This window comes from Salvelinus fontinalis, chromosome 29 (genome assembly GCF_029448725.1).
Source record: "Salvelinus fontinalis isolate EN_2023a chromosome 29, ASM2944872v1, whole genome shotgun sequence".
NCBI classification, from domain to species: domain Eukaryota; kingdom Metazoa; phylum Chordata; class Actinopteri; order Salmoniformes; family Salmonidae; genus Salvelinus; species Salvelinus fontinalis.
The window spans coordinates 41,367,112-41,390,914 of record NC_074693.1 but is presented as its reverse complement, the minus strand read 5'-3'; the positions used below and the strand labels follow the sequence as shown (position 1 = coordinate 41,390,914).

Below are 23,803 nucleotides of genomic sequence, written 5' to 3'. Positions count from 1 at the left end.
TTTTAGATGGAGAGTTATATTACCTAAAAATGAACTCATAATAAAGAACTCTCCCTCTATGAAAACTCACCTATAATGTATTTGATATCAAGGGGATAGTAGGATTTGAACCTGAGACCTCTTGATCTGAAGTGTAACGCACTACCCCCTCTGTTAGATACTAAGAGAAAAAACAGCAGAGAGAAAAAACAGCTAATAAGGGAAAACCCCCATGAAATGGACAAAAATGAATGGCAACATATTGGCATTGGACGAAACACATACACAATCACAAATACCACTCAAATGGACGGCAGTTCATCCAAACCATATGGCAAGTGGCATAGGGCAAATGCCAAGTGTCATACACCAAAAATCCCAAAGATGTCGAGCGCACTCTACCGTAGATTTTCATATTGCAAATGGTCACAAAGTCAAGACCCAAGGGTCAAATTTTGAAAATCACCCCAAAATAATTCAACACCCTCTAAAAAAGTGCCTTCTGGACCGTTTGTCTTTTTTTTTTCAATTATACCATATGAACCATATGAACATTATTTTATTGAGTTTGTCCATAAGCCCTATGTTTTGTGATTAAGAGTAACAGGACCTAATAAAGAACACTCCCTCTCTCAAATCACACTTATAAAGCATTTAATTTCAAGTGGGCACCAGGACTATGAATCTGGGACCTCTTGATTTGTAGTCAAATGCTCTACCACTGAGCTATACCCCCTCTGTCAGAAACTGTGTAAGAGGAAAAAACTGTCTAACAAGGGCCATTTTAGATGGAGAGTTATTTTGCCTCTTCAAAAACTCTCCCTCTTGGAAAACACACCAGTAATGTATTTGATTTCAAGTATATAGAAAGAAAAAAATTACCTGACACCTCTGGATCTCAAGAGCAGCAGACTACCCACTCTGTTTGGTACTGTTAGACTGAGAGAAAAAACATCAAATGAGGGACATTTTAGATTGAGTAACATAATCTAAAAAGGAATACTCTAACCGTTAAGATACACTTAGAAAGCACTTGATTTTAAGGGGGCACCAGAATTTGAAACTGGGACCCCTTGATCTGCAGTCAAATTCTCTACCACTGAGCTTTTCCCACGCTAATGGAAAAATGTCCAAAAATTGTCTAATAAGGGACATTTAAGATGGAGATCTACATAACCTAATAAAGAACACTCTCTCTTTGAAAGCACACATTAAAAAGTATTTGATTTCAAGTTCACTAAAGGATTTGAACCTGAGTCCTCTTGATCTGAAGTCTATCGCACTTCCACCTTTGTTTGGAACTGTCTGACTGAGAGAAAAAACATCAAATGATGGACATTTTAGATTGAGTAACAACTCCTGAAAATGAGCACTCCGACTCTAAAGATACAAATAGATAGTACTTGACATCAAGGTGGCACCAGGATTTGAACCTGGGACCTCTTGATCTGCAGTCAAATGCTCTACCACTGAGCTATACCCCCTCTGACTGAACCTGTGTAAGAGGAAAAAACTGTCTAAGAAGGGACATTTTAGATAGAGTGTTATTTTGCCTAATCAAGAACTCTCCCTCTTGGAAAACACACCAGTAATGTATTTGATTTCATGTGGATAGAACATTTTTAACCTGACACCTCTGGATCTCAAGAGTAACACGCTACCCACTCTATTTGGAACTGTTTGACAAAACATCTAATGATGGACATTTTATTTTAGAAAGAACGTGATTTCAAGGTGACACCAGGTTTTGATCTTTGGACATCTTGATCGGTAGACCAATGCTGTACCACTGAGCAATTCCCCTCTGCTAGAAAAAACACATGGAAAACGTGGAAAACTTGTCAAGAGTTGTCTAAAGGTGTTTAAATGGTCTAATAAAGGACATTTTAAAAGGAGTTATGTTGGCTAACATACAACTCTTAATAAAGACGTCACCACCTATGAAAACACACCTAAAATGAATTGGATTTCAAGGGGATAGAAGGACTTGAACCTGAGACGTCTGATGTGTAATGCATTACCCCCTCTGTTAGGAACCGTCTGGCAGATAGAACAACCACCTAATAAGGGATATTTTAGATTGAGTAACAGCTCCGAAAAAGGAGCCCACCCTCTGTAGAGATACACTTGAAGTACTTGATTTCAAGGGGCACCAGGATTTGAACCTGGGACCTTCTGATCTGCTGTAAAATGCTCTACCACTGAGCTATACCCGTCAGTTAGCAACAGTCTAAAGTGGGAAAACATTTCTAATGAGGGACCTTATAGATGGAGAGCGCCATAATCTAGTAAAGAACACTCTCTCTATGAAAACAAACCCATAAAGTATTTGATTTCAAAGGGACAAATTGATTTGAACCTGAGACCTCTTGATCGGAATTGTAACACACCCTCTGCTTGGAACTGTCTGACAGAGACGAAAACATCTAATAACGGACATTTTAGATGGAGAGTTATATTACCTAAAAATGAACTCATAATAAAGAACTCTCCCTCTATGAAAACTCACCTATAATGTATTTGATATCAAGGGGATAGTAGGATTTGAACCTGAGACCTCTTGATCTGAAGTGTAACGCACTACCCCCTCTGTTAGATACTAAGAGAAAAAACAGCAGAGAGAAAAAACAGCTAATAAGGGAAAACCCCCATGAAATGGACAAAAATGAATGGCAACATATTGGCATTGGACGAAACACATACACAATCACAAATACCACTCAAATGGACGGCAGTTCATCCAAACCATATGGCAAGTGGCATATGGCAAATGCCAAGTGTCATACACCAAAAATCCCAAAGATGTCGAGCGCACTCTACCGTAGATTTTCATATTGCAAATGGTCACTAAGTCAAGACCCAAGGGTCAAATTTTGAGAATCACCCAAAAATTATTCAACACCCTCTAAAAACGTGCCTTCTGGACCGTTTGTCTTTTTTTTTCAATAATACCACATGAACCATATGAACATTATTATATTGAGTTTGTCCATAAGGCCTATGTTTTGTGATTAAGAGTAACAGGACCTAATAAAGAACACTCCCTCTCTAAAATCACACTTATAAAGCATTTCATTTCAAGTGGGCACCAGGACTATGAATCTGGGACCTCTTGATTTGTAGTCAAATCCTCTACCACTGAGCTGTACCCCATCTGTCAGGAACTGGAGAGAATTACCATCTAATAAGAGACATTTTAGATGAAGAGTAACAGCACCTAATAAGTAACACCCTCTCTCAAGATACACTTATAAAGCACATTACTTCAGACGGGCTCCAGGATTTGAACCTGGAGTGCAAAGGTGTGTACTAGGATTTGAGTTATGACAGAGAAAGTCTAAAGTGAATTTTCAAGCCTGGTGTTCAGTATTGTTCCACAAGAGGTCAGTAGACGGCTTGAAATTAGTTTTCTTGCCATTTAGCCAATATGCCAATTCCTTCTATTGACAAACTATTGATTATAAAATACCTTGACTACCCTAAGTAATATTGGTTGAATAATATGGTGTGTTTGTAAATTATGTGGGCGTGGCTATCTTTTTTTGGGGGGGGGGGGGTGTAACAACATTTTACGAGGACAATATATCAACAATTGCCTGTGTAAAAATGTGGAGAATATGTCTAAAGATAACCACACAGCCTTTGTTGAATGCAGATGCTTCTGAGGCTACTTATACTAAGCTAACATATGGAATTGTTTTAAGATGGTCATACCATATCTCATTTAGCTATTTGATTCAGAATTTTAGGACCCCTGTAGGTATAAAAAATCTATTGTATGTAAAAATGATTTGATAAAATATTGAATTTGGTCTTTACTACCATAGCCCATAGAAACGCACTGAATAATACATTCATAAATGGCAAAACAAACAGTCAAAAAATAAATCATAAAGAATACGATTTTGAAAAGTTTTTCTATATCTAGGAGATATACGAAAGCTCTTCAACACGTACAGTGCCCTCCATAATTATTGTGTCAATTAATTTTCTACGATTATTTTGGCTCTATACTCCAAAAGTTTTGAAATCAAACAAGGACAAATATGTTAAAGGGTAGACCGTCAGCTTTAATTTGAGGGTATTTTCATCCATATTGGGTGAACCATTTAGAAATTACACCACTTTTTGTACCTAATCCTCCCGATTTAGGGGTCAAATGTATTGGGACCAATTCACTTATGTGTATTAAAGCAGTAAAAAGTTAAGTATTTGATCCCATATTCATAGCACACAATGACTACAATAATCTTGTGACTCTACAAATGTGTTGGGTGCATTTGCTGTTTGCTTTGGTTGTGTTTCAGATTATTTTGTGCCCAGTAGAAATGAACAGTAAATATTGCATTGTGTCATTTTGGAGTCAGTTTTATAGGAAATAAGAATAGAATATGTTTCTAAACACTTCTAATCATGGATGCTACCATGATTACGGATAATCCTGACTTAATCGTGAATAGTGATTAGTGAGAAAGTTACAGATGCACAAATATCATACCCTTCATACCCTTCATACCATTCGAACGCTACAGACACAAGTTAGCACATCGACGTTACCCACTTCAGACGAGTCGTGTGTGTTTGTAGGCCAAACCATTCAAACACAGGACACTACAGACGTTTTCGTGAGAAGACGGATTTTTGGGATGTCTCATGGTCTGACAAACAGCTCTGTAACTCTGCCACTTTCCACCGCACATGCGGAAGGCCGACATAGGCAGATGCAGTGGATTAAGACGCGTCCCATACCGAGAGGCCTATCTCTATCTTAAACAGACACATTTTGAAGGGGATTTTGAGGGGGGTGCATCAATCTCATCCCCCTATTTAAAAGTGGTTACAATTCATGACATTTTGATGACGGTAGTATGATAAACTAACGAAAATATACATTATCATCAAATCATTTTACATTTGTGCCCAGTGGGTGTTTTTTTTAAGGTGTAACGCCATCACATCCATCTGTTTTTATCTACACAAGACAGGTCAATGGAAATGTACCATTGCAGGCAATTGTCGTGACTAATTTCTATGCAACTTTTTAAATGTTGACAAAAAAAATCCCTGGACAAGTTAATGGAAACATAGCTACTGGTGCGATTCATATTGTGGTGTGAGCAAGTTGATTCGTTCCCAGTGTCGTGAATTCATGGATGCTAAGGAAAGCCAGGCTTCCCCAAAAAATTGACCAAGAAACAAGCATACAAAATAATTTATCTTTCATCGCTCTGTATTTCATAAATAAAAAGGCTGAATGTATCTCGCCGGAGAAGGCATCAAAACGAATGAAACAGCGCCCCTGTGTCTCAGCATGTGTAGCCCATCTATCTGATGCTGTCTTGGCAAAAAGAGTTTGACATTGCATTGAATGCAAGGGAAGCCAGTGAGCATTTGACCTCCCATGATGAAAAAAGATCTAAAATAATAACTCATCAGCGTTGAGCTAAACTGAGTGAGCTCAGCTGTGAATGGTCCTGGCACGCCAAAAAAAAGTATCAAGGGAAGCCAGTTTCGATTTGGCTTCACACCAATCACATCACATCAGAAGCCAAATTTCATTGACAGAAAAAATTATATTGTTGCATCTCATTTTGTCGTTGTCCTCCGGTGGCTAGCTTGCAATTTCCTAAATTAATCATGGATTGAGATAGGGATTTAGACTTGTGGTTTTACTTAATTCTCTGTACTGGCCAATGATTATAACAGCAATTCAGAACCAACCAAAAATTCACACATTGTGCCCCTGGCCTGAGAGGATGGAAGTTCAACATGTAGCTAGATGTAGTAGGTTAAAGTTAACTAGCTGGCCTGGCACATTGTTGAAAATTATAGGAAGTTAGGCTAGCGATCAAGCATTTTAGCCAGGTTTCCTAGAACAACAAAAACTAAAAGCGTGTACTGTACATAGACCGTTTAGGCAACATGAAAGAGGAGGATGGCATTGGCGTTTCTCTGCAAGTATGGTGAGTCAACATGTTATTTCTACTTGCACGCACACACAACACACACACAGATAAATCAGTACCGTGGACAGCCACATCATATTTATTTTACGTTGAATGGACTAAATCGTTTTTGTTATCTTTTAGTTGTCACTGTATTAGACTAAGCATAGGTGATTAGATGATGTTGAAACGTTGAAGTTGAAATGGTGCTGGATTAGTGGAAGCAGCGCAACAGGTGCAGACTAAAAGTGGAATGCTTACTTACGGACCCTTCCCAACAAGGGAAAGCCGTCATTGTAAATAAGAATTTGTTCTTAACTGACTTGCCTAGTTAAATAAAATAAAAGTAAAAAAAAAAAAAAAATGCAGAGATTTTTTGTTTTAAATAATCAAAAAGTAATAACATGAGGAATAAATACACAATGAGTAAAGATAACTTGGCTATATACACAGGGTACCAGTACCGAGTCGATATGTAGAGGTACTATGTAATTGAGGTAGATATGTACATGTAGGTAGGGATAAAGTGAATAGGCAACAGGATAGATAGTAAACTGCAGCAGCAGTGTATGTGATGAGAGTCAAAAGAGTTGTCAAAGGGTCTGGATAGCTATTGGTTATTTAAATATTTAATTAACTATTTAGCAGTCTTATGGCTTGACGGGTGGAAGCTGTGCCCATGTCGAATCTCTCAGCCTTCTGTGAGGGAAGAGGTGTTCATTTTCATGTTTAGCTCACATAAAACAATAAACAATTATGCATTAAGATGCCTGTATAGAATACACGTAACGAAAACAGAAGTAGACATTAATGCATTTCTATAGCTTCCAAAATACAGTCTTTTTTTACAACGGTGTGGAAGTGCCAAGATGGAGGCACGGCGATTTCAACCCAGTGCCTCCATCTGTTATCTAGTGTACATATAAATCATTGGTAGCTGCAAGTGCATTGCCGCGGGTTTGCAGCATATAACCGAAGGAGCACTGAAGGAGAGGGAGACTACCTAAACAGCAAGTCAAGACAAAAAAAACGGCATTATCTGTTTTTCACGGTCAGGTGCTGAGGCTAAAGCCTGGGGATTTTCCAATTTGGTTCAAGCTTTTTTGTTCATATATTTTAACACTGAGCAGCTTTGCAAATGGCAAGTCCCGCTGCAGATATAGGACAACCACACCAGCGACATGTCCTCTCCGAATCGGCCTCCGAGCCCGCGTTTCTAGAAGCGCAGAAATGGATTGAGGTGAGTCACTGTCCTTATCAAACTCTTACGCTTACGTTATTGCATTGCAGAATGCAATTTAGAGACTTGTAATTTGGCTAAAAGTGCCTTCCCGTTATCATACTATCATTTCACAAAGGCACGGCGAACCAGGCTAGCAGGGTTTATTGCCTAGTCACCTGTTGAAAAAGTGACGCAAATTCTTCACCCCACTTGCCTTGCGAACAGTAGCCTCTGCTGTGGAGCGTGTTTGGTCGAAAACAATGAATGCATCATGTGGAATGGATTTTGGGGTCATTGCGAGCTTGGCGGACAATAATCGCACAAACTGGTTTTTGTTCGGTGAGAATTTAAATCATGGCATTCACTGGCCGCATTATGGTGTCTCATTGTTCTATTCAACACCGTTTTTGGTTGTTGTGATGTGAACAAAGCTTGGTAAACTACGCCTATGTTAAATACCTTTGAGGCATGAGTTAATATACTGGACACTTACTGTATTTTCAGAATTACCTCCCACCCTCTCTCTCTCTCTCTCTCTCTCTCTTTCTTTCTCACACACACACACGCACACGCACACGCACACATACACATACACACACACACACACACACACACACACTGTACACACACACACACACACACTGTACACACTGTACACACTCACACACACATCATATCACCTTGTCTCATAGGAGAGGACTAGGATTACTGCCAATCTTTTGTAATAAATCAATTGCTTTCACCTTCATATGAGCTTATTTTCAACAGATATTTACTTTATCAGAAGATTTACATTCCAAATGTATTGATTTTAGCTTACTTCATGGCACCATTGTCATTACAATCACTATACCCTAGAGGGGCCAAATTGTATGTTAACCTACTTTAAAGCAGAAATGACTGGCCCTGTCTTATTTGACTGGTAGGTTGTTGTTGTTCTCTGTCCCCACAAGGGGACTGCTCTCATTACCAACACACACCTGCTGTCTGTCACTGGGTTCCCTTGAGGGGCTTGAAAGTTAATGCAGGTCATTGGTTTCTGAAGGAAGCAAACAAAAGCCAAACATACTGATATCAGGTGAATGAAGAAGGTTTCATTTTTATTTTTCATTTCTCAGCCATGAGTTATATTTCTTAACCATGAGTGTTAGGCCTTGGGTTCGCTCTCAGAGTAACACTTTACATTGCGGTATACTTGCAGGCACACAATTCCAACCAATGTTATATAACTGTTTACTACAGATGTATAAACTTAATCTAAACTAATATGCTAATGAACAGGCCTACAGTTATAACAAACTTGTCCTTTTAAGCATGCCTTAATGTAAAGTGTTAGCACTCTGATTGAAGCCTACCAATTTGACATTTTGTCTTGATAAATAGAGTAACTTAGATGAACTGCATTAGATACAGTATTTACGCCTGTGAAATATGCAATGAATTTGAATTTCATTGACTGCAGTTACTTATCTGTCAGCACCTTGTCAGAGACACTGGTAAAGATGGCATTTAGGTTACTCTGAGCTCCAGACAGACATACAGTGCACTCGGAAAGTATCGACCCCTTCCCCTTTTCCAAATTTCATTACGTTACAGGCTTATTCTACAATTTATTTAAAAAAAAAAAAAATCCTCATCAATCTAAACACAATAACCCCAAAATGACAAAGCGAAAACAGGTTTTTATAAAAACAGAAAAACCTTATTTTACGTAAGTATTCAGACACTTTGCTATGAGATTCAAAATTGAGCTCAGGTGCATCCTGTTTCCACTGATCATCCTTGATATATTTCTACAACTTAATTGGAGTCCACCTGTAGTAAATTTAATTGATAGAACATGATTTGTAAAGGCACACACCTGTCTATATAAGGTCCCACAGTTGACAGTGCATTTCAGAGCAAAAACCAAGTCATGAGGTCGAAGGAATTGTCCATAGAGCTCCGAGACAGGATTGTGTCGAGGCACAGATCTGAGGAAGGGTACCAAAAGAATTCTGCAGCATCGAAGGTCCCCAAGAAGACAGCGGCTTCCGTCATTCTTAAATGGAAGAAGTTTGGAACCACCAAAACTCTTCCTAGAGCTGGCCGCCCAGCCAAACTGAGCAATCAGGGAAGAAGGGCCTCGGTCAGGGAGGTGACCAAGAACCCGATGGTCACTCTGACAGAGCTCCAGAGTTCCTCTGCAGCACTCCACCAATCAGGCCTTTATGGTAGAGTGGCCAGACGGAAGCGGCTCTCTAGTAAAAGGCACATGACAGCCCGCTTGGTACTTTAAGGCACCTTAAAGACCATGAGAAACAAGATTGTCTGGTCCTTGACAAACAAGATTCTTTGGTCTGATGAAACCAAGATTGAGCTCTTTGGCCTGAATGCCAAGCGTCACGTTTGGAGAAACCTGGCACCAACTCTACGGTGAAGGATGGTGGTGGCAGCATCATGCTGTGGGGATGTTTTCCAGCAGCAGGGACTGAGATACTAGTCAGGATCGAGGGAAAGATGAACGGAGCAAAGTACAGAGAGATCCTTAATGAAAACTGTTTCAGAGAGCTCTGGACCTCAGACTGGGGTGAATGTTCACTTTCCAACAGGACAACGAGCCTAAGCACACAGCCAAGACAACGCAGGTGTGCATTCAGTACAGTCTCTGAATTTCCTTGAGTGGCCCAGCCAGAGCCTGATCGTACATCTCTGGAGAGACCTGAAAATAGCTGTGCAGCGACGCTCTCCATCCAACCTGACAGAGCTTAAGAGGATCTACAGAGAATAATGGGAGAAACTCCTCAAATACAGGTGTGCCGAGCTTGTAGCGTCATACCCAAGAAGACTCGTGGCTCGCTGCCAAAGGTGCTTCAACAAAGTACTGAGTAAAGGGTCTGAAAACATATGTAAATGTGATATTTCAGTTTTTTATTTTTACCAAATTTGCTAACATTTCTAAAAACCTGTTTTTGCTTTGTAATTATGGGGTATTGTGTGTAGATTGATGATGAATAATTAAAAAAATATATGCATTTCAGAATAAGGCTGTAACTTCACCAAATGTGTAAAAAGTCAAGGGGTCTGAATACTTTCCGAATGTACTGTATATACTGAACCAAAATATAAATGCAACATGGAAAATTAGTCAATTGAAATAAATAAATTAGGCCCTAGTCTTCATTCCAACCCATCTTTCCCAGTACACTACCATTTTACTATTTCCTGTTTCTTTTTATTCTTTTTATTATTTCACCTTTATTTAACCAGGTATGCCAGTTGATAACAAGTTCTCATTCACAACTGCGACCTGGCCAAGATAAAGCAAAGCAGTGCGACAAAAACAACAACACAGAGTTACACATAGGATTAACAAACGTACAGACAAAAACACAATAGAAAAATCTATGTACAGTGTGTGCAAATGTAGTAAGATTAGGGAGGTAATGCAATAAATAGGCCATAGTGGCAAAATAATTACAATTTAGCATTAACATTGGAGTGATCGATGTGCAGATGATAATGTGCAAGTAGAGATACTGTGGTGCAAAAGAGCAACAACAACAAAAAATAACAATATGGGGATGAGGTAGTTGGGTGGGCTTTACAGATGGGCTGTGTACAGGTGCAGTGATCAGTAAGCTGCTCTGACAGCTGATGCTTAAAGTTAGTGAGGTAGATAAGTCTCCAGCTTCAGTGATTTGGCTTTGGGGATGACCAGTGCAATATACCTGCTGGAGCGCGTGCTACGGGTGGGTGTTGCTACGGTGACCAGTGAGCTGAGATAAGGCGGGGCTTAACCTAGGAAAGACTTATAGATGACCTGGAGCCAGTGGGTTTGGCGACTAATATGTAGCGAGGGCCAGCCAACGAGAGCATACAGGTCGCAGTGGTGGATAGTATATGGGGCTTTGGTTACAAAACGGATGGCACTGTGATAGACTACATCCAATTTGCTGAGGAGAGCGTTGGAGGCTATTTTGTAAATGACATCGCATAAGTCGAGGATTGGTAGGATAGTCAGTTTTACGAAGGTATGTTTGGCAGCATGAGTGAAGGATCCTTCGTTGCGAAATAGGAATTCTAGATTTAGCGAAGGATCCTTCGTTGCGAAATAGGAATTCTAGATTTCATTTTGGATTTGAGATGCTTAATGTGAGTCTGGAAGGAGAGTTTACAGTCTGACCAGACACCTACAGCAGAAGTTGGATATTTACATACACTTAGGTTGCAGTCACTCCACAAACTTCTTGTTAACAAACTATAGTTTTGGTAAGTCGGTTAGGACATCTACTTTGTGCATGACACAAGTCGTTTTTCCAGCAATTGTTTACAGACAGATTATTTCACTTATAATTCACTGTATCACAATTCCAGTGGGTCAGAAGTTTACATAAACTCAGTTGACTGTGCCTTTAAACAGCTTGAAAAATTACAGAAAATTATGTCATGGCTTTAGAAGCTTCTGATAGGCTAATTGACATAATTTGATTCAATTGGAAGTGTACCTGTGGATGTATTTCAAGTCCTACCTTCAAACTCAGTGCCTCTTTGCTTGACATCATGGGAAAATCTAAAGAAATCTGCCAAGACCTCAGATAAAAATTGTAGACCTTCACAAGTCTGGTTCATCCAGACGGTTCATTTCCCAACGCCTGAAGGTACCACATTCATCTGGGACAAAGATCATACTTTTTGGAGAAATGTCCTCTGGTCTGATGAAACAAGAATAGAACTGTTTGGCCATAATGGCCATATTTATGTTTGGAGGAAAAAGGGGGATGCTTGCAAGCTGAAGAACACCATCCCAACACTGAAGAACGGGGGTGGCAGCATCATGTTGTGGGTGTGCATTGCTGCAGGAGGGTCTGGTGCACTTCACAAAATAGATGGCATCATGAGGATGGAAAATGATGTGGATATATTGAAGCAACATCTCAAGACATCAGTCAGGAAGTTAAAGCTTGGTTGCAAATGGGTCTTCCAAATGGACAATGACCCCAAGCATACTTCCAAAGTTGTGGCAAAATGGCTTAAGGACAACAAAGTCAAGGTATTGGAGTGGCCATCACAAAGCCATCACTGACCTCAATCCTATAGACAATTTGTGGGCAGAACTGAAAAAGTGTGTGCGAGCAAGGAGGCCTACAAACCTCACTCAGTTACACCCTCTCTGTCAGGAGGAATGGGACAAAATTCACACAACATATTGTGGGAAGCTTGTGGAAGGCTACCCAAAACGTTTGACCCAAGTTAAACAATTGAAAGGCAATGCTACCAAATGCTAATTGAGTGTATGTAAACTTCTGTGGGTATGTGATGAAAGAATGATGAAAGAAATAAAAGCTTAAATAAATCATTCTCTCTACTATTATTCTGACATTTCACATTCTGAAAATAAAGTGGTGATCCTAACTGACCTAAGACAGGGAATTTCTACTAGGATTAAATGTCAGGAATTGTGAAAAACTGAGTTAAATGTATTTGGCTGAGGTGTATGTAAACTTCCGAACTCAACTGTAGATATTTGTAGTTGTCCCCATATTCTAAGTCAGATCCGTCCAGAGTAGTGATGCTAGTCGGGCGGGTGAGTGCGGGCAGCAATCGGTTGAAGAGCATGCATTTGGTTTTACTAGCATTTAAGAGCAGTTAGAGGCCACAGAAGGAGTGTTGTATGGCATTGAAACTAATTTGGAGGTTTGTTAACACAGTGTCCAAAGAAGGGTCAGATGTATACAGAATGATGTCGTCTGCGTAGAGGTGGATCAGAGAATCACCAGCAGCAAGAGCGACATCAATGATAAATACAGAGAAAAGAGTCGGCTCGATAATTGAACCCTTTGGCACCCCCATGAGACTGTCCGAGGTCCGGCCACAGGCCCTCCGATTTGACACACTGAACTCTATCTGAGAAGTAGTTGGTGAAACAGGTGAGGCAGTCATTTGAGAAACCAAGGCTGTTGAGTCTGCCGATAAGAATGTGGAGATTGACAGAGTCGAAAGCCTTGGCCAGGTCGATGAAGTAGGCTGCACAGTACTATCTTTTTTCGATGGCGGTTATGATATCGTTTAGGACCTTGAGCGTGGCTGAGGTGCACCCATGACCAGCTCGGAAACCAGATTGCATAGTGGAGAAGGTACAGTGGGATTCAAAATGGTCTGTGATCTGTTTGTTGACTTGGCTTTCGAAGACTTTAGAAAGGCAGGGCAGGATGGATATAGGTCTGTAACAGTTTGGGTCTAGAGCGTCTCCTCCTTTGAAGAGGGGAATGTTTAGGGATCTCAGACGATACGAAAGAGAGGTTGAACAGGCTAGTAATAGGGGTTGCAACCATTTCTGTGTATAAATTTAGAAAGAGAGGGTCCAGATTGTCTAGCCCAGTTGATTTGTGGGGTCCAGATTATGCAGTTCTTTCAGAACGTCACTTATCTGAATTTGAGTGAAGGAGAAGCGGGGGGGAGGGAGGCTTGGGCAAGTTCCTGCTGGGGGTGCAGAGCTGTTGGCTGGGGTAGGGGTAGCATGGCCAGCCGTAGAAAAAAGCTTATTGAAATTCTCGATTATCGTAGATTTATTTATCGGTGGTGACAGTGTTTCCTAGCCTCAGTGCAGTGGGCAGCTGGGAGGAGGTGCTCTTATTCTCCATGGACTTTACAATGTCCCAAAACCTTTTAGAATTAATTTCTGTTTGAAAATGCTAGCCTTTGCTTTCCTAACTGACTGTGTATATTGGTTACTGACTTCCATGAAAAGTTGCATATCGCAGGGGCTATTCCATGCTAGGGCAGTACGCCACAGGATGTTTTTGTGCTGGTTTAAGGGTAGTCAAGTCTGGAGTGAACCAAGGACTATATCTGTTCTTAGTTCAACATTTTTTGAATGGGGCATGTTTATTTAAGATGGTGAGGAAAGCACTTTTAAAGAACAACCAGGCATCCTCTACTGACAGGATGTGGTCAATATCCTTCCAGGATACCCGGGCCAGGTCGATTAGAAAGGCCTGCTCGCTGAAGTGTTTTAAGGAGCGTTTGACAGTGATGAGGGGTGGTCGTTCGACTGCAGACCCATTACGGACGGAGGCAATGAGGCAGTGATTGCTGAGATCGTGGTTGAAGACAGCAGAGGTGTATTTAGAGGGCAAGTTGGTCAGGATGCTATCTATAAGGGTGCCCATGTTTACGGATTCAGGGTTGTACCTGGTAGGTTCCTTGATAATTTGTGTAAGATTGAAGGCATCTATCTTAGATTGTAGGACAGCCTGGGTGTTAAACATATCTCAGTTTAGGTCACCTCGCAGTACGAACTCTGAAGACAGATGGGGGGGGGGGGGGGGGGGGGCAATCAATTCTCATATGGAGTCCAAGGCACAGCTGGGGGCTGAGGGGGGTCTATAACAAGTGGCAACAGTGAGAGACTTCTTTCTGGAAAGGTGGATTTTTAAAAGTAGAAGGTCAAACTGTTTGGGCACAGACCTGGATAGTATGACAGAACTCTGCAGGTTATCTCTGCAGTAGATTGCAACTCCGCCCCCTTTGGCAGTTCTATCTTGACGGAAAATGTTGTAGTTGGTGATGGATATTTCAGAATTTTGGGTGGTCTTCCTAAGCCAGGATTCAGACACGGCTAGGACATCAGGGTTGGCAGAGTGTGCTAAAGCAGTGAATAAGACAAACTTAGGGAGGAGGCTTCTGATGTTAACATGCATGAAACCAAGGCTTTTACAGGAGTCAACAAATGAGAGCGCCTGGGGATTAGGTGTAGTAATGGGGGCTACAGGGCCTGGGTTAACCTCTACATCACCAGAGGAACAGAGGAGGAGTAGGATAAGGGTACGGCTAAAGGCTATAAGATCTGGTCGTCTAGTGCGTTGGGAACAGAGAATAAAAGGAGCAGATTTCTGGGCGTGGTAGAATTCAGGGCATAATGTACAGACAAGGGTATGGTAGGATGTGAGTACAGTGGAGGTAAACCTAGGCATTGAGTGACGATGAGAGAGGTTGCATCTCTGGAGGCACCAGTTAAACCAGGTGAGGTCTCCGCATGTGTGGGGGGTGGGACAAAAGAGCTATCTAAGGCATGTTGAGCGGGACTGGGGGCTCTACAGTGAAATAAAACAATAAGAATTAAACGAAATAGCAGTAGACAAGGCATATTGACATTAGAGCGAGGCATAAAGCAATCACAGGTGTTGATCAGGTGAGCTAAGACAACAACGAATAAATGGCAATGAATGGGCAGAGAGGGTCAGTTAGGTACACACAGGACCTGAGTTCAAGGCTGGGGCCGACAGATCAACACAATGAGGTACTGTGCTAGTGAACAATCCAGCAGGCATCAGCTGTGTAGCCGAGTGATCATAGGGTCCAATGAGCAGCAATAGGTGAGTCAGGGAGCCGTTCGGTAGTCACTACTACGCTAGGCGAGATACGGTGTTCAGAAGCTAGCGGGCCGGGGATAGCAGATGGGTCTTCGGCAACATCGCAACGGAAAAGCCTGTTGAAACCACATCGGACAATTACGTCGACAGACCAGTCGTGATGGACCGGCGGGGCTCCGTTTCGACAGTAAAGGGTCCAGGCCAATTGGCAAAAGGTGTTGTAGACCAGGAATTAGCTGGTATTCTTAATCGGCTAACCGGGAGATGGGCCTAGCTCGAGGCTAGCTCATGGCTAACTGGTGCTTGCTTCGGGACAGAGGCATTAGCCAACAATAGCCACTCGGTTGCAGCTAGCTAGCTGCGATGATCCGGTGTAATGATCCAGAGCGGCAGGAGTCTGGTGGTGTGGTAGAGAAAAGCAGTCCGATATGCTCTGGGTTGATAAGTCGCTGTGCAGACTGGCAGGTATTGACTGAACTAAAGCTGGCTAGTGTCCGAGCTAAAAGTGAAGACAGCTAGCAGTGACTAACAATGACTAATAGCTAGTAGCTAGTTAGCTGGCTAGCCTCTGATGGAGGTTCCAGTTATAACGTATAAAAATAGCAGATCCGTACCACATTGGGTGAGGCGGGTAGCAGGAAAGTATATTTAGTTCGTAGATGGAAAGTGAGAATAAAATATATACGAAAAAAACGAAGTAACAGCCAATTTACTATTTACACAGGACAAGACAAACACACGTCCGACTGCTACGCCATCTTGGTTATTTGGTGCAATACATCCTTATTTTGCAATACATCCTTATATTTTACTGTGATGTCTTACGTGGGTCTTGAACCTCTTTATTTGTGCAATTTCTACCGAGATTGCCCTAAAAATATATACTTTACCTAAGAGTATAATCATATTTCCCATTAGTTGGTTGTGTTTTTTCCCCAGATCTATCAGTACTGTTTTTTGATCCATTTGAACACAGACAATGTGAATTAACAACCATTCCTGGACCTGACTCTAAAAGCAAGCCACCGAAGGACAGTACCAAAAGACATTATCTATTGATTTTGTTTACTTGTAGCAGAGTCTGCATAGGGATGACTGTTCAATGCCCAATATATTGAGTATTCTTTTTGTGGCGATAATTTTATATAATAGTTTACATTTTAAAAAATGGCTTGATGCGTCATTTTTTGTTTGGTATATCAGTTCAGAAATCCAGTGCAATGGTATTGGGACGTCAATATATTTTACATTGTCATAAATCATTGTGCTATTGTCACAAATTGAGCCACGGATTTAAATGGCACCACCATCCCAGCCAACGTTCTTGACATTTTTCAACCAGGAAGAAAAGTCTAGTTTCCTGTAAGACTTGAAATTCTTCCATCAAGCAGAACAATAATTGTGGACTTTGTTTTGAACCATGGGGGGGTTGTTCTTCCTCCTATTCAACAGCAGGAGTTCATTTAGGTTTGTTCCCAGATTAGGCCTTTCATCAAAGCAAAGTGACCTGCCTCCTTCTCTGGGTACAAAAACAAAGGCACACATCAAGTTAGTGTTGAGGCGCGTACAAGTTGCTGAGCAGGGGACAAGGAATCCTAAAAAACTGAATCAGCCGTCACTGTATTTACTTCCTATTCAACAGTTTAGGGTCATCATCATCGTACAGTAGTTATAATTGGTCAATTGTTGTCTTTATATCTGGAGACAGACAGACAGACAGACAGACAGACAGACAGACAGACAGACAGACAGACAGACAGACAGACAGACAGACAGACAGACAGACAGACAGACAGACAATGGGTATAGTCAAACAGATGGGAAGATGGAAGGATGGATAGAGTGATACGTGGAGCAATCTCTCAGTAGCGTGTATGATTTTAATTGGGGCGTTAAAAAGACTGAGATGGCCTCCTAGTTTAGCTGAGCTAAGGCTCATGGGAGCTGGTCTCTTTCTGGACTGTCAAGGGAGGCCCTGGAACTTGACAGTGTGTCTCTGTCTGCAGTGGGGCAAAGACACACACACACACACACACACACACACTCACTCACACACACACACTGAAGTAACCTGCACAGTGTGTCATTACCTGCAACAGAACACATATTCACTCACACTTACTGTATAATCCAATTAGAGAAGCCCTATCTATTTTCCTATGGAGTTTGGGTGACATTTCAATGGGAAATTAGGTGTCCCCTTCACTGTTGCTCTTCGACACAGAGCGTTCACTGTGATATGATATTGATATACACACATCCATTTCTACATAAGGACTGGTTCCAGTGCAATTCCAACAAATGGTCTTGTTAGCAATAGAGGCTAAAGTTCAGGCAGTATTATCTCAACAGGCTTCTTGCATGCCTAACTTCAAGTTCAACTCCTAGTGTAATTGTTATTTTGCTTATCATCTTAGACACTTCTATCAATGAGCCCTTGTTTCACAACCTATATTTCCTTCTTGTCACACCACTGTTTCCCCCCTCACTTTTGGAGATCCAAGAACCCATTTCATTGAAATTAGCTTTTTAGGCTCAACCCAACTCAGTTGTACTGGGGGGAACTGTTCTTTTGGTAGAAATTCTGCAAGGGTGAGATACCCAAATTGGTCTAGAGAAGCAGAAATGATGACCGCCCGCTATGAATGGTTCCTTTCAGAACAGCGCTGGGGTGGTTTCTATTGTTTATGGCACACACACGATTCAATACCCACCCACCCCAACATTCCAAAGCTCCTGAATCCCCCCACCTCATTCACACACACATGCATACACATACTCTTCCCTCAGTTAGTTGCCCCTGGCAATAATGCACCCTGTCACCAGCTCTGGAAAGTGACACAATCATCCCTCAGCTGACTGGCAAGTGCCGGGTCACCACTGGCCCTCGACTCTGACAGACGCCATGTCAGCCCAGTGATTTTCAGTATGAAATAACAACGGTTATATTATTTACATGAAAAAACACTACAGACCGCGAGACACCTTGGACTAAAAAGCCAGTGTAAATTCTCTTTTGGTCTGGGTAACAAGTGCAAAATGTTCAGTGTTCACAACTTTGGTTTTACCCCGAAATATGTGCCATACTATATTTTAGCAACAGACGTTTCTTTTTATGATGGAAAGATTAACCCCATCGTGAGTATAGATCAATATTTTCAAGCAGTTTCCCAACCTGAGAACGTTGCTTAAACAGGCCACTATCCAACATAGTTCTGTAGTTTAGGCTAGCTGCACTAAGTGCTTGCTAAGTGATATCAGTGTCTCCGACATCTGCCTCTGTAAAGTGAATGAGGGTAGTTGCCGGGCTGGCAGTGGTGTAAAATACTTAAGTAAAACTACTTTAAAGTACTACTCACAGTTGAAATTGGAAGTTTACATACACCTTAGCCAAATACATTTAAACTCAGTTTTTCACAGTTCCTGACATTTAATACTGGTAAAAAATCCCTATCTTAAGTCAGTTAGGATCACCACTTTATTTTAAGAATGTGAATTTCAAGCGATTGATTCATTTCAGCTTTTTATTTCTTTCATCACATTCTCAGTGGGTCAGAAGTTTACATACACTCAATTAGTATTTGGTAGCATTGCCTTTAAATTGTTTAACTTCGGTCAAACGTTTAGGGTAGCCTTCCACAAGCTTCCCACAATAATTTGGGTGATTTTTAGCCCATTCCTCCTGACAGAGCTGATGTAACTTTTAATTTTTATTTTATTTCACCTTTATTTAACCAGGTAGGCTAGTTGAGAACAAGTTCTCATTTGCAACTGCAACCGGGCCACGATAAAGCAAAGCAGTTCGACACATACAACAACACAGAGTTACACATGGAATAAACAAACAAACAATCAATAATACAGTAGAAAAAGTCTATATACAGCATGTGCAAATGAGGTAGGATAAGGGAGGTAAGGCAATAAATAGCCCATGGTGACAAAGTAATTACAATATAGCACTGGAATGGTATAAAACACTGGAATGGTAGAATGTGCAGAAGATGAATGTGCAAGTAGAGATACTGGGGTGCAAAGGAGCAAGATAAATAAATAAATAGAGTATGGGGATGAGGTAGTGTCTAACTGAGTCAGATTTGAAGGCCTCCTTGCTCGCACACGCTTTTTCAGTTATGCCCACAAATTGTCTATAGGATTGAGGTCAGGGCTTTGTGATGGCCACTCCAATACCTTGACTTTGTTGTCCTTAAGCCATGTTGCCACAACTTTGGAAGTATGCTTGGGGTCATTGTCCATTTGGAAGACCCATTTGTGCCCAAGCTTTAACTTCCTGACTGATGTCTTGAGATGTTGCTTCAATATATCCACATAATTTTCCTACCTCATAATGCCATCTATTTTGTGAAGTGCACCAGTCCCTCCTGCACAAAGCACCCCCACAACATGATGCTCTGCTTCGCGGTTGGGATGGTGTTCCTCGGCTTGCAAGCTTCCCACTTTTTCCTCCAAACATAACAATGGTCATTATGGTCAAACGGTTCTATTTTTGTTTCATCAGACCAGAGGACATTTCTCCAAAAAGTATGATATTTGTCCCCATGTGCAGTTGCAAATCGTAGTCTGGCTTTTTATTGCGGTTTTGGAGCAGTGGCTTCTTCCTTGCTGAGCGGCCTTTCAGGTTATGTAGATATAGGATTCTTTTACTGTGGATATAGATACTTTTGCACCTATTTCCTCCAGCATCTTCACAAGGTCCTTTGCTGTTGTTTTGAGATTGATTTGCACTTTTCGCACAAAACTACGTTCATCTCTAGGAGACAGAACATGTCTCCTTCCTGAGCGGTATGACGGCTGCGTGGTCCCATGGTGTTTATACTTGCGTACTATTGTTTGTACAGATGAACTTTCAGGCGTTTGGAAATTGCTCCCAAGGATAAATCAGACTTGTGGAGGTCTACAATTTGTTTTTCTGAGGTCTTGGCTGATTTCTTTTGATTTTCCCATGATGTCAAGCAAAGAGGCACTGAGTTTGAAGGTAGGACTTGAAATACATCCACAGGTACACCTCCAATTGAATCAAATTATGTAAATTAGCCTATCAGAAACTTCTAAAGCCATGACATCATTTTCTGGAATTTTTCAAGCTGTTTAAAGGCACAGTCAACTTAGTGTATGTAAACTTCTGACCCACTGGAATTGTGATACAGTGAATTATAAGTGAAATAATCTGTCTGTAAACAATTGTTGGAAAAATTACTTGTGTCATTCACAAAGTAGATGTCCTAACCGACTTGCCAAAACTATAGTTTTTTAACAAGAAATTTGTGGAGTGGTTGAAAAACGAGTCTTAATGACTCCAACCTAAGTGTATGTGAACTTTCGACTTCAACTGTAACGAGTTTTTGTGGTATCTGTACTTCTCTTTACTATTACTATGTTTGACAACTTTTACTTTTACTTCACTACATTCCTAAAGAAAAGAATATACTTTACTCCATACATTTTCCCTGACACCCAAAGTATTCGTTACATTATGAATGCTTCACAGGACAGGAAAATGGTCGAATTGACACACTTACAGTATCAAAGAGAACATCCATGGTCATCCCTATTTCTTCTGATCTGGCGGACTCACTAAACACAAATGCTTTGTTTGTAAATTATGTCTTAGTGTTGGAGTGTGCCCCTGGCTATCCATAAAAAAAATATCAAATAAAATACATGGTTCCATTAAATGATTTATACTTTTACTTTTACTTTTGATATATATTTTAGCAATTAAATGTACTTTTGATACTTAAGTATATTTAGATCTAAATACTTTTAGACTTTTACTTTACTGGATAAAGTAGTACTTTACTGGATGACTTTCACTTTTACTTGAGTCATTTTCTATTAAGGTGTCTTTACTTTTACTCAAGAATGAAACATTTTCCACTTTTCCACTACTGAGGGAAGGTCAATTAAGGTTTACAGTGAAGCCCTCCCACTGCTTTGGAAAGCTCAATTTTGAGCTTTCTAAAACCAGACGGAATAAAAATGCGTGTTAGCTTGGTTAGCATTGTTAGCTGGTTAGCCTGTTAGCATTGGGTAGCGGCTAATGATTTGAATAAACTAGCTCTAGAAATATCATAACAAGCCTTAACAAATGGTCAAGGCAGAGTGCAAATTATACTGTTACATTTGGGGTGTGTGTAACGATCGTCGAAATCCTCCTCCTCGGACGAGGAGGAGAGGCGAGAAGGATCAGACCAATATGCAGAGTGGTTAGTGTTCATATTTAATGAAAATAGACTGAACACTTCAACATACAAAACAACAAACGTGACAAACCGCAAACAGTCCCGTGTGGTACTAACACAGACACGCGATACAACCACCCACAAAAACCACGTGAATCACCGGCTGCCTAAGTATGATTCTCAATCAGGGACAACGATTGACAGCTGTCTCTGATTGAGAATCATACCCGGCCGAACACAAACATCCCAACATAGAACAAACACATCGACAACCCACCCCAACTCACGCCCTGACCAACTAAAATAATACAAGAGAAAGGAAAAACAGGTCAGGAACGTGACATAAACCCCCCCTTAAGATGCGAACTCCGGGCGCACCAGCATAAAGTCTAGGGGAGGGTCTGGGTGGGCGTCTGTCCACGGTGGCGGCTCTGGCGCTGGTCGTGGTCCCCACCCCACCATAGTCAAACCCCGCTTCCTTGGCCTCCTCCCAATGGCCACCCTCCATATAACCCCCATTAGATTAAGGGGCAGCACTGGAATGAGGGGCAACACCGGAATGAGGGGCAGCACCGGACTGAGGGGCAGCACCGGAATGAGGGGCAACCCCCGGAATGAGGGGCGGATCCTGGCTGGCTGGCTCTAGCGGATCCTGGCTGGCTGGCTCTGGCGGATCCTGGCTGGACGGCTCTGGCGGATCCTGGCTGGACGGCTCTGGCGGATCCTGGCTGGACGGCTCTGGCTGGTCCTGGCTGGACGGCTCTGGCTGGTCCTGGCTGGACGGCTCTGGCTGGTCCTGGCTGGACGGCTCTGGCTGGTCCTGGCTGGACGGCTTTGAAGGCTCAGTACAGATGGACAGCTCTGACGGCTCGGGACAGACGGACAGCGCTGGGCAGGCAGGCAGCTCAGACAGCGCTGGGCAGGCAGCCAGCTCAGACACTGGCTGCGCTGGAGAGGAGGAAGGCTCTGACAGCGCTGGACAGGTGGGAGCAGCTGGAGAGAGAACCCGGAGAGACAGCCTGGTGCGGGGGGCTGCCACCGGAGGACTGGTACGTGGAGGTGGCACCGGGTATACCGGACCGTGAAGGAGGACACGCGCTTTTGAGCACCGAGCCTCCCCAACCCTACCAGGTTGAATGGTCCCCTTAGCCCTGCCAGTGCGGCGAGGTGGAATAGCCCGCACTGGGCTATGCTAGCAAACCGGGGACACCATTCGTAAGGCTGGTGCCATGTATGCCGGCCCGAAGAGACGCACTGGAGGCCAGATGCGTTGGGCCGGCTTCATGACATCCGGCTCGATGCCCAACCTAGCCCTACCAGTGCGGCGAGGTGGAATAGCCCGCACTGGGCTAAGCACGCGTACTGGGGACACCGTGCGCTTTACCGCATTACACGGTGTCTGACCAGTACGACGCCCTCTCACTCCACGGTAAGCACGGGGACTTGGCTCAGGTATCCTACCCGGCTTTGCCACACTCCGCATGTGACCCCCCCCCAAGACATTTTTGGGTCTGACTCCCGGGCTTCCGTTCTAGCCGCGTACCTACCTTCACAAACCGCAAACAGTCCCGTGTGGTACTAACACAGACACGCGATACAACCACCCACAAAAACCACGTGAATCACCGGCTGCCTAAGTATGATTCTCAATCAGGGACAACAATTGACAGCTGTCTCTGATTGAGAATCATACCCGGCCGAACACAAACATCCCAACATAGAACAAACACATCGACAACCCACCCCAACTCACGCCCTGACCAACTAAAATAATACAAGAGAAAGGAAAAACAGGTCAGGAACGTGACAGGGTGTCAAATGTGGTGTGCACATTTGTATTTTAGAGGTTTTTATTTTTACCTTTTCATTTGGAATGAACACAACCAATCATGATCTTTTCATATTTTTGTCAAACCAAGGAAGGCTACCTGCTCGTGTTCGTCTACTCCAAAATAATTCCAGATGAATGGAGAGACATCTGTTAAAAAAAACAGTAAAAAGTAAATGACATTTGGCGATTGTCATTGGGTCTAAGCTCCCTTATAGCCAGAACTAATTTATGTTTCTTTATGACTAAATTACATTTTTTTGTAGACGGAAAAG

General features: G+C 42.1%; 1 protein-coding gene and 2 non-coding genes across 10 annotated transcripts in view; 1 reads left to right on the top strand and 2 right to left on the bottom strand.

The window, feature by feature from the left end:
* Positions 1–642: 642 nt before the first annotated feature.
* trnac-aca (transfer RNA cysteine (anticodon ACA)) lies at positions 643–715 on the bottom strand. Its single transcript has one exon. It is a non-coding gene; the product is annotated as a tRNA-Cys (tRNA).
* A 676-nt stretch (positions 716–1,391) lies between these two features.
* trnac-gca (transfer RNA cysteine (anticodon GCA)) lies at positions 1,392–1,463 on the bottom strand. Its single transcript has one exon. It is a non-coding gene; the product is annotated as a tRNA-Cys (tRNA).
* Positions 1,464–6,805: 5,342 nt separating this feature from the next.
* The window catches only part of LOC129827990 (LIM and calponin homology domains-containing protein 1-like), a 164,612-nt gene continuing 147,614 nt past the window's right edge, over positions 6,806–23,803 (top strand). For 2 of the 8 annotated variants that reach the window (XM_055889369.1, XM_055889364.1), the window contains exon 1: positions 6,807–7,164. In XM_055889369.1, the coding sequence (XP_055745344.1) occupies positions 7,063–7,164 (102 nt within the window). In that variant the 5' untranslated portion in view covers positions 6,807–7,062. Of the gene's footprint in view, positions 7,165–23,803 lie in introns of all 8 variants that reach the window. The other 6 variants (XM_055889365.1, XM_055889367.1, XM_055889368.1 and 3 more) reach the window with 5 other exon arrangements.